Source organism: Papaver somniferum, chromosome 5 (genome assembly GCF_003573695.1).
Source record: "Papaver somniferum cultivar HN1 chromosome 5, ASM357369v1, whole genome shotgun sequence".
Lineage (NCBI taxonomy): Eukaryota > Viridiplantae > Streptophyta > Magnoliopsida > Ranunculales > Papaveraceae > Papaver > Papaver somniferum.
This window is the reverse complement of record NC_039362.1, coordinates 67211455-67223063: the sequence shown is the minus strand read 5'-3', so window position 1 is coordinate 67223063 and position 11609 is coordinate 67211455. Positions and strand designations below refer to the sequence as shown.

The 11609-nt window shown below is 37.2% G+C and overlaps 2 protein-coding genes across 6 annotated transcripts; one reads left to right on the top strand and one right to left on the bottom strand.

Annotated features, from left to right (window-relative positions):
* The first annotated feature begins 2795 nt into the window (after window positions 1–2795).
* On the top strand, window positions 2796–5793 carry LOC113277487 (2-hydroxy-6-oxononadienedioate/2-hydroxy-6-oxononatrienedioate hydrolase-like). Of its 5 annotated transcripts, none has more exons than XM_026526570.1 (10): window positions 3033–3148; window positions 3708–3802; window positions 3902–3988; window positions 4084–4133; window positions 4249–4344; window positions 4551–4640; window positions 4878–4970; window positions 5103–5198; window positions 5333–5398; window positions 5566–5793. In XM_026526570.1, exons 2-10 carry the CDS (start codon window positions 3763–3765, stop codon window positions 5716–5718), a joined length of 771 nt encoding a protein of 256 aa, XP_026382355.1. In that variant the 5' UTR covers window positions 3033–3148; window positions 3708–3762; the 3' UTR covers window positions 5719–5793. The 5 variants fall into 5 exon arrangements, with proteins under 5 accessions (XP_026382354.1, XP_026382357.1, XP_026382355.1 ...); XM_026526571.1 differs by having other exon boundaries at window positions 3891–3988; XM_026526569.1 differs by lacking the exon at window positions 3708–3802 and having other exon boundaries at window positions 2796–3148; window positions 3891–3988.
* A 1451-nt stretch (window positions 5794–7244) lies between these two features.
* On the bottom strand, window positions 7245–9249 carry LOC113281797 (PLASMODESMATA CALLOSE-BINDING PROTEIN 2-like). The gene is made up of 4 exons (XM_026530654.1): window positions 8995–9249; window positions 8642–8884; window positions 8488–8524; window positions 7245–7712 (listed from the first exon to the last, which is right to left on the bottom strand). The coding sequence occupies exons 1-4, from the start codon at window positions 9047–9049 to the stop codon at window positions 7478–7480; spliced, it is 570 nt and encodes a 189-aa protein (XP_026386439.1). The 5' UTR covers window positions 9050–9249; the 3' UTR covers window positions 7245–7477.
* Between the last annotated feature and the right edge of the window lie 2360 nt (window positions 9250–11609).

Genomic DNA, 11609 nt, shown 5'->3' with positions numbered 1-11609 from the left:
AATACCAGAATAAAAATAAGTAAATACAGTTTCCTTTAACTATAATAAAATAAAGAACATACGTGTTCCACTTATTAACCAAGCCAAACGAATTCGTCACATTATAGCTAAGTGAAAAACAATACTAGTTGGCCTTGTTGGTTCTTGCTCAATTCAAAACCGTTACGAAACCATATTATGGGCAGCCGAATGTACACCACACCAGAGAAGATATACTGAAAGTCTAAAAAGATAAGGGGTAATTTGCGTTATCTCCCTGACGAAGATTATAATTTGAGTTACCTCCCCTACAGAAATTAACTTAGCAAAACCTCCTTTCGTCATATTTTCCGTTAAAAGTCAGTTAGTTGACTCAACAAAAATATACACGTGGCATTTATTTTATTTTATTTTGGTAAATTACCGAAAATGTCCCCGTCTTCTTCCGAGTATTTCTTTGTCCTTCGTTACGGTCAAACAAAGAAAGAGAAAGGGAAATACCAAAACCTAAATTTTCTAATACGCTGGACTAGTTTAATTTGCTTCTAATTGGTGGCTGTGTTGTTTTGTTCTTACAGTAAGCACCGATTTTTTTCACAGTTGTGCTTTGTGTTTGTCGAATCAAGATCAATCCAAGAGGGATGTGATGCTCCTTGTCTAATCAGATAGAAAGTAGGATCTGATTTTGGCTTTGCTATTGTTGTGTTTTGAGCATCCTGATGTTCAAATTTTTGTTGGTTAAATAATGTATTTTTCTGCAAATCCCAATTGTCAGTTTAATGGGTTTTAAATTAAGGAATATGAGAAAAATTCTCAAAGTTTCCTCTACAATTAGGTTACCGTGACCTTGAACTAATACAGAGAAGAGATGAGATTCAAGTATTTAAAATCAAGAGAAGCAAAATGAAACAGGTAATTTATTTTTTTCATTACCGACCTCTGTACTCTCTAATGGCATCTTCCGACGATCTTTTCCATCTCTCTATATACTCAGGGTAATAATACCAAAATCCTCAAGTATGCCAATACAAGTATTCTGTGTTTCCTATTAGCTTAATTTAGCTTTCTTTTGGAATTTTGGAGGGTTTATTCGGAGTTAAGATTAAAATAGAATCAACTACCGTGTGGTTTTTATGAATCAATTTCTTTATAAATTTATTAAGTTTATGGAATTATTTGGTTTTGGGGTGACCAATCTCACAGGAAGAGCATTCAGAACTACGGAATGGATATGCTTGAATTTTGTGGAGATTTCAAAACCCCTACTGCACCAGTTCAGGTGACGGTCAAATGTGGGAGTTCAAAGTTAGCCTTTGGATTTTAAGAAGGTGAAATGTTGAAGTTAGGGCTGAACATGGTTTCGGTTTTCCATTGGAACCGGACCAAACCAGACCAATTAGGAAGAAACCAAACCGAACAATTTACTAACGGATTGGTTATGGCGTAGAAAGTGGAAAACCGATAGTGTTGGTTTTGGTTTGGTTTAACTGCTAAAACCGAACCAAAAACCATTGGAAAACCGATTAATTTTTAAACTTAGTTTCTACCGTTGATGTACAAGTATTAGTTACCCATTGATGTAAAGGATAAATAGAAACCCTAAATCCAATATTTCATTATAATACTCTCCCTCTTTCTCTTTCTCCTTCTCTCAGCCATTACTGCTACTAGACTTTCTTCATCCCGTCTTCCTTCTTTTTTGTTTGTCAATAACTAAATTAAGATATATTATATATATCTTCTTTTGATCTCTAGATATAGAGTAAGCTTTAACTATTCTTGATAAAAAAAATTTATCTGTTTGTGTGAACCAATACTATCGGCACGATTTTTTTGTCCGTTAATTTGTGCAATTCTTCTTTTGGTTTGATATATAGAATTATTGGTTAACCAAAAACCACTGGGACAAACCGAAACCAGCTGAAACCATTTGGAAACCGAACCAATGGTTAATGGATTGGTTTTGTTTAGATTTTTATAAACCGATTGGTTTCGGTTCTGGTTTGGCTAGAAACCGAACCAAAACCGACCATGAACAACCCTAGTTGAAGTAGTGTTAATCGTGAATTGCAAGCTTGTGTCATTTTTTTAGAAAAAAAAATCAGTTGCAGGTTTAATGGAAAAAAACAACCAAAACAGACAGTGTGGAGAAGAAAGGACCGGTCCGTGATTGTAAATCTCCACCATCGGTTTTCTTTGACTTTAGATACCATCTTTAGATTAAATTAATATCAGGGGTATTTTAGGTATCACGGTTGACACGTGTATAATTTTTTCACGCGTACAATTTTGCTGAGTCAGCTAACTGATCTTGGACGGAATATATGACGAAATGAGGTTTTGCTAATTTAATGTCCGTAGGGGAGGTAACTCAAATTATAATCTTCGTCAGGGGAGGTATTGCAAATTACCCCAAAAGATAACATTATGTCCATTCAAGTTTCTTTTAGAGCAAGTCTTATGGTGGAATCCAACCTATTCCAAGTGTGGAAAAACCATGGAATGTCAAGTCTAATGGCTTCCAAGTTGGGGTTTTCCACAGAAAATCCAAGCAAGGTTCCACCGCTCCGTGGAAGGGTTCGTGGAATCCATCTGAACGCCAATAAAAATAACGTTAAACGCTATTCTTAATAGCTTTTTGTCCGTAAATTTAGGATGAGTTGTTGAAATCTAACGACTGAGAAAAAAACGTTATTCTTAATAGCGTTTTCACTATTCCACCACTACACTTGCACTTCCATCCACGATTTCAAATGCTGAGACTTGCTCTTAATCAGACTTGCTCTTATCAAACCGCCATTACTTGAGTATAGTGCACTACGGAAAAACCTGATACAGACTTACATGTTTGCTCATCCATCCATGTTATGTTTGGTAGCAGTACTTCATAACACCAACAAGGCAAGAACTAGACCGTGCCTTGTGATGACTCTGTGATAAAGTGAGTGAGTGAGTGAGAGAGAGATAGTGAAAAGTCAATCTCTCAATTAATAATGGCTACCTTACTAAAAGCTTTTTGTTCAGCTACATTGACCACAACTTGCAGAAATTCAGTGAGTTTTAGGGTGTCTGGAAGTGGGTTTCTTCATTTTTACCTAAAGAAGTTGAGAAAATCAAAGACCCATATGCTAGAAAACTTGCTCAAAGGATTGAGAGAATACCAGTTAAGGTTGGGTTTTTCTATTTCCATTTATATCCCTTATCGTTGTTGATGATGATGTTATGTAGCTTTCCATTTTGGTGCATTTCTGCTTGTTTTAGTGACTTTACTTTCAGTTTACATTGTTAAATCTTAGTCAGTTTGCTGCTTTATAGAATTTTTTTTGTTTGTTGGATGAAATTGGGAAAGTGGGCTTTGGTTGGATCAAATTATTTTGTAAATTTCATTGTTAAATTGGTTGCCTTAAATCCATAGCACTAGGCTCACAGCAATGCGCAGTCATGATTGCTTAGCCTATGCATGGGTGCATAGGTTAACATTTGCCACGATACATTATGATTTAGCTGTTTAGCAAAATTGAACAACTACATATATTCACATAAGTCTGATGAATGTAAACATTCTGTTGCTTTAAAATGGAATTCTCTGAGAAACTAATCTGTATCAGACAATGTTGATAAATTGTGGGTAGGCCATATTCGTTGACGACATTAGGCATCCATTTACTGCTTCTAGTTTGTTTTCGTAACTTTGCAAGGATCCCCACTTCTCACTCCTTCTGATACAGACTAGTTTCTCAGAGAATTCATTTCTTAGTAGTTGTGTGAAGCCTTCGAAGCAGAATGAGAAACATCCACTTGTTCTTCTACATGGTTTTGACAGGTACATGCTTACTGTGTTTATACGTCATAAGTATTTTTGATCGCTAAGCTTGAGAAATTCGTACTATACTATCTTATAAATTCCCCAGCTCTTGTTTAGAATGGAGATATACATACCCATTGCTTGAGGAAGCTGGGATGGAGGAATGGGCAGTGGATATACTTGGTTGGGGTTTCTCTGATTTAGGTATGTTTCTTACCTCAGTTTGTATCCATCAAAAGTATTGGTTCTATGTAGTTCTTGATTGATGTATTAAAATTTCTCTTTTTGATTTATACCAGGCATCCTTCCGCCATGTAATCTGACATCAAAGCGTGAGCATCTCTATCAGGTATTTTGTCACATACTTCATATGGATTTCAGATGTTTCATAATTTGATGCTTTTGTATTCTACAGTTACCAACATTTTATTCTCTAACTCAAGTTTATCACACTTGTATCTTAGCTTTGGAAGTCATATATAGGAAGGCCAATGATATTAGTTGGACCAAGTCTTGGCGCTGCTGTTGCAAATGACTTTGCTGTAAACCATCCAGAAGCTGTAAGTACATCTGGTTATTGATTCATGAGCATATGTACGTCTCTTGATTTTCCTTCAAAGCTTATAGAAAATTATTCGCAATCAACATGTAATTGTCCATGCCATAATAGTAGGAGGGCTCCAAAAAAAAAATTGCCATTGTACTAGGGATGTTGCTAAACTTTGGGATAACGCTTTTGTTTTTCTTGGCCCAATATAATCTGAAGGTTGAGAAACTGGTGTTAATTGATGCAAGTGTCTATACAGAAGGCACGGGGAAGTTATCTACATTGCCTAAAATTATAGCATATGCTGGGGTGAGTGTTATAGCAAATTCTAGCAAATTCTCATTTCGACTCAGCACTTGTCTTCTTAATTGCTTACTGTTATTTACACGGCCTAATGTTTCTCAAGTACATAATATATATACACTCTAATGGCATTCGTCATGACAAGTTTACATCAATGTTAGCCATGATTATTTGCTAGGGATTTACTTCAATCCATATAGTTCCATCAAGAAATCTAAAACGCGTGACATTCTCTTGGATCAGGTCTCCATGTTGAAAAGCGTTCCTTTACGCTTGTATGCAAACTATCTTTGCTTTGATGGAATTTCGTTTAATTCCGCCATCGACTGGACTAGTGTGAGCATCTAGCTTTCCTTTACTTCCCCATATGCTATGTGTTGGACATTTGTCTAACTAAGTTTGTTTCTAGGTATGTCTCTAAGGAATGTATTCGGACTAATAATCTTATATGCTCGTGGTCGAATTCAGATTGGCCGTTTACACTGCTTATTGCCTTGGTGGGAAGATGCAACAGTTGACTTTATGATCAGTGGGGGATATAATGTTTGTCAACAGATACAACAGGTTAGATCACACTACAAATTACAACTCCACAATGACCATATTCTTTGTTTATGAACAAAGTGAATGAAACCCAGTCAGATTAGGTTATGGCGAAATCTGTTCTGATATATGATATCCCTACTTCTGCAAAACAGATAAAACAGGAAACACTTATCATATGGGGTGAAAATGACCAAATTATCAGCAACACACTGGCCATGGTTAGTTCATTTTATGTTCTGTGACCAAATTATCATTCTTTTTCTGTCAAACTTCCTCCTTCTGTAAGCATCCACTGCCACGTTATCTCACTAACGGATACGGCATTATAGAGCAAATCTTGTATTACATTATCATATGATAAAGACCATTTGCTGTGTATATGCAGAGACTAAATACTGAACTACAAAACTCATCTTTGCATCAAATTCCAAATGCCGGTCATCTCCCTCATGTAGAAAAACCGGATTCAGTAACCAACTTGATTGTCAACTTCGTCGGAGAAGGTAAGCTCACAGAAAAAATATCTGTTTACAAATAGGTCTTGTAAAACATTATGGGCTCTACACTATTGCTTTCTGTAATATATTTATAACTTTTAAAAAGATCAGCTTATGTTTACAAGTATGTGTGTGGTATGGCATGTCGTATCTGGTTGTTTGCAAGATCCACCTTTTGGCTCTCTGTAAACTCAAAAGGGCAGGTTAAGCTTTGTTCTAGGTAAAAAGCCTTGATCAATAGCTGTTCTAAACCAAAGAAAAGGGTTATTTAGAACTTCTTGAAGTCAATTGGGTCAAACTTGGTGACCAGAACCTGAGTAGCTGCTGACATGAAAATATAAGTAAGAAAGTGATGGCCGAACACTGATGATTTTATGCTTCTGATGAATATTATAATTTAAGCGGAGATGGACCCAGGAATCCACTCCACGACTGATATCTGCCACACACTTCATAATTAATCCGAAACCGTCTCTGTCTACTAACCTAATGCCAACCCCATGAAGTTGAATGCGACCAACTTAGCTTTCACATTACACCAGCTAAGAAGCAGAGATACAGAGGCATGGCAGGCATGCCATTGAAGAAGAAAAAAACGCAACAGGTGCAGCAAAATTATGGTTATATACGTCAGCTTAAGTGATGATGCTTTTGAGCCTAGTCAAAAATTTGGGGAAATGGACGTTTTTCACCTTCTGGTTGGAGTCCATTTCCTCCAAGTAACCAAAATTCAGCAACTTCCCCAATGCTATGCATTTTAAATCTCTCGGGTACTTCACCGTAACTCGTATCCGCAAGGGACCAGAGTAATGTCTGGTTCCACCAGAGATTGAGAAGAGCATATACCCAAAAACATGACTTGGAATTGACAAGACTATATTAAATTAATCAGAAAAGGTTAACGAAAGGAGACATAATATGTCTAAAATCATGCTTTACTAAGTTGGTGGATGGATTCTCCCAATAAAAGAATATTGTTGTTCATGCTTCATTTTCTCTTGATCATCCAACGAATCTTACAGCCAAAGAACTGCACTACAGTACCCAGAACGGCACTATAGTGCCAAAAACGTGCATCTAGAGAATCTAATCTATACCCTGCACCATCAAACCCCACGATTAGGGTAAACGCCCCCATAAACATCCAAATTTGAGGATTGTTTTAGGGCAATTGTCTTTCATGATTTTGGGCCCACAGTTCAACAGAAGCATCCACATTTTCACTCCACAACACCCACCATCATCAATAATGGGTAGGTACCACCACAGGGATTATGCACATAACAACAACATTGTACACATCTCAGTCGGTTGTTTAACAATTTGACTATTTTGGTGAATACTTTAGCCATACTTTTTGTCCAGTATTTTGTTGCAAGCAATGCAAATCAAACTGGACTGGAGACCCAAAGTTTCCCAATAAAGTCTAGGAAGAAAATCCAAAAAGAAAAGAATAAATTTGGTGCACCCAAAATATTCTCAGTAAATAAGAATGGATGATAAAACCACAGGCTCTACACACATACAAAGAAGAGAAATAGAGAAGCAAAAGAGAGAAAAGAACATACAGAGGAAGACACAGTTTTTGTTTGGGAAATGTCAGTCCAATAGATGATGCTGATGAATCACTTTTACACAAAACCCAAATTATCAAAATTCAGACCTACTAATTGTTCTTACTTGAATGCTAAACCCCATCTCAGCCATACATTACATTACAGACCCCTGAAATCCCTACCTCTCCATTCCTACACCATTACCACCCACCACTTACATTTGTCTTCACTTTTTTTCTTTCTTTCAAACAATCATAAGAAGTGACAAGAGAATTGAAAACCCTAGAGTTAGGAAAACAGAAACCATTTCAGTTTTGGTAACACCATTGCTATTATCAAACGGACTTGGGCCTAACCCTGGAGGGCTGAACACCCCTGGAGGACTGCTAAACCCTGGTGGACTGTTAAATCCTCCTCCTCCTCCTGAAAAACCAGGTGGTGTAGGTACACTTGGTGTGGTGCCACCATTTCCTCCAAAGCTGCAAGTAAGAAAAATAAATCATTTTCAGAAAACTCTAAACCAAAAGTTCCACGTCTCAAGAAAAAGACCCACCACCACACTGTCCAAAAAGAAACTTAAGACCACCAAATTAGGTTCAACAACTGAGGTAAAAACCCTCCTTAACAAAAATGTTTTTACTACACTTTTACTTTTTACCATGACCATGGTACATTAGCATATGTAGATGTAACAGGTGTGGGGTCACTCAACATTCAAATTTCAATGTACTGTGCAGAGAGTATTCAACTATTCTATGATGCTAGTAGTACAAAATTGAAAACAACAAGATATGACAGCCTAGTAGTTGTACTCCCCTACTATTACAGTCCAAAACCATGCTGTTTTTGAAGTGAAAAAAAGGCTTTGTTTATTGGGAGAAATCTAACTTTAAGCCATAAACCTTTTTGCTAAAACACCTAATAAATCTCTTACATTGAAGATGGACAATCCACTCAAAACAAAAACCCTAACCCTATCAGATAATAAGATTGTAATACAAGATTAAAAGCAAAATGGGAGTATCTTTCACTAAACAAATTTAAGAATAGCCTCTCCTTTTTCTCTCTGTAAAGTTTATGTAAACAAAAAAGAGGATGGTATTGAGTTCTAGTAGACTTTACAAATATGCTATTATCTTAATGTGACATCAACCAAATCCAAAAATAGAATTAAGAAAATAGGAACTCATTTTGGTTTTAACAAAGAAAAGCTTCTATTTTAGACTATAATCTTCAAGGGCAAGAAAATCATACCTAGCAGATGAAGGGTAGGTACATGTACCACCAGTGCCTGTAAACCACCAATGGAAAAAAATAATCAGAAATCTTTGTACAAGTAGTGATAGTAAAGCAAAGAAAAGGTAGATGAGAAATAAAATCAAGATTTGCTGGATAGGGGGGGTCTTACTTGGGTCATTCTGAACAACGGTGGCAGAATTACTGAAGATGCAACTTCCTTGAGCTTGACCTTTGTTTTGATAATAGCTATTCACAGCATAAGAACAATGAGCCCTGACAGTATTAGGTTGAAAACAAGCACCATTCTGGAGTATAGGTTTACAGTCAGCCCCATTTCCACAAGCATAATCTAATGCCTTTTGTAAAGCTGATTCACTCACATCAGTTCTGCAAGCACACCAACTCGCTCCATCTAAGAAGCAAACAAACACAAATATGAGATATAACTTAACAAAAGACTGAGATTTATGAGAGAAAACATGTAAGGAAATGAAGAGGGAGAGTGATTAGTATATCATTTACCTGAGTGACCAGTCATGAATAACATGAGAACTGCAAGAACTAAAACAGTAGCCATGGTTTTAAGTAAAACACTAAAAAGGATTCTGGTAAGTATAAAGCGTAGATGAAATTAATGGTGTTTTGTGTGAGATGGATGGATGGATTATGAGAAAAAGTTGGATGGAAAATGTGAAGATGAACAGAAGAAAGAAAAAGTTGAGAGAGAGAGAGGAGAAGAGTTTGTGGGAAATGAAGATGTCCCAGGTCTGTGTAGTAGACAATTATTATATGCTGCTGTTATACACTTAATTATATACACAGTGGAACATCAAAGCTTTGCTATCATGGCCACATGGGCACCAGACAAGTTCTACGACCTTCTCTGAACATGCGTCAGAGATGTGTAATCCCCATATGACAACAAGGGTTACAAGTTACAACGGTTATTTATGGATATACGAGTTCACAATTGCAAGGTAGCATCGGGCATGGTTTTTTTTTTTAATAAACTCCTCTGGCATGGTTCCCATATTAATCGTCATTTTGTTCACTTTATTTTGTTAGACCTATTCCTATGCACATGCCAAAATCTGATATTTGGCAATTTTTTTTTTTTGGCTAGGTTAAAAATTTCATTAACAACTTCAGAAAATTACAAGGATTTACAAAAGAAATTGGACAGAACCAAAGCATCTCAATTCACAAAAGTGAAGGGCCGACAGGGCCACCAAACTAACCAACTAAATCGAAAATAACTAACGTCGGAGCTTTCCAAAGTAGGGATAAAGTCTGACCTGCCATGGAACAAAATCGAGGTATACCCCTAGCTAATTGAGCAGCATATTTCGCTATAGTGTCTGCTGCTACATTTATTTCACGAAAAACGTGCTTGAAAGTAATCTTCGAATAAAGTTTCTGAACCTTTTTCCATCTGCCTGAAAACCTCCATGATATATTACCACTTTGAAAAGCTGACACCTCACTAGCTGAATCTGAAGCCACAATGATGTTGTCTACTAACAGTCTAACTGCCCAATCTAATGCTCATTCCAGCCCTGAAATGATAACTTCGATTTCAGCTACGAAGTTAGTATCCCTGTCCAAACCAACAGCTAACGCCCCAATGCAAGCACTCAAATGATCCCCGAGCACACAGCCAGCTCCCGCATTTCCAGGATTTCGGATAGAAGCCCCATCGCAACACAACATTATGCTGTTTTCATCGGGAGGATCCCAATTACACTCAACTGGGACTAAAGTTGGCATATATGCACCCACTATGGATATGCCAAACTGCCAAACGTGTATGTTTATATGTCAGAAATAACATATAGGCATACACGATGGAGTTTCCAGCGAGCGATAGAGTTTCGGTCGCTCGTTGGTCATAGCATCGCTCGCTGGTCATTCAACCGCCAGCGATGGTCTTTACATCGCTCGTTGATTTGATCATCGCTCAGTAGTTCCTCATCCAACGGCTACTATTTTTTCCCACTATAAATACCCAATTTCAAACAAATTTCAACTTACACCAGAATTTCTAAATCTCTGTAGAATTTCTCAATCAATCTCTCAATCTTATTCAAATCTAAAACAATTACTCCTTCTCTACGATTACTTATTTCTTGTAATATGGATTCCCAATCTCAAAGTCAAGGCAAAGGTAAAAAAAACCAGAGTTCGTGGTGCAAAATAGAACATGATAGAAGATGAATGTATTTGTCGTAATTATGTTTTTTTTTTTTACCCAAGATTGTATCGATGGTGCACAACAACATGGTAACGCCATGTGGGAAAATATGTTTCGTAAATATGAAGAACAAACCATGAACATCAATTCTCGTGATCCAAAAGGATTGGCAGAATACTTCATTGTAATCAACAGGTTAGTAGCCGCTTAGAAGTGTAAATTGGGATGGGCCAGCACGTTTATGGCACAACACAACACGTTAAAATTCGAGCACAGCAGGGCACAACACGTGACCGACCGAGCACAGGCACAACACGTTTGTTTAATGTGTTGTGTCGTGCCAGACACAACGGCGCAGCACAACACGCGGCACAACACAGCACAGCACGCGAAGAAAGCACGCCACGTCATGCGTAAAATACTACACAATACATCACATTTGATGCATATTTCACAAAAAAATCATTGTTTTAGCCAATTTCTGACATTTTATTTTCGTTATGCTAATTTATTTCTGTAATAATACATGTATGTACTAACTAAAATATCTCAAAAATATTTATTTTAGAGAATGTAAAATAAGTGTGCTAGCAGAGCACGGCACGACATAACACGTTTATTTTTATGGCACAACACAACACGGCACGCCATTTAGCACAACATAGCACGTCTGAATCTCTGGCACAACCCAGCACAGCACGCAACACGCTAAGCACGATACTTTGTGGGCTGGGTTGTGCCAGGCCGACACGTTTTACTTATGTTGCATTGATAATGCAAGCCAAGAGATGAGGCAAGGAAAGTGGTCAGGTGGATGTTGATTTTGGGAGACAGGTTCGTACAGATTGGCAGCGAAAACATGGTAAACAGTTCGCTTACAAAAGTTGTTATCATATTTTAAAGGTGTTGAACAAATATAATCCAGATTTCTTAGCAAGTAATCAAC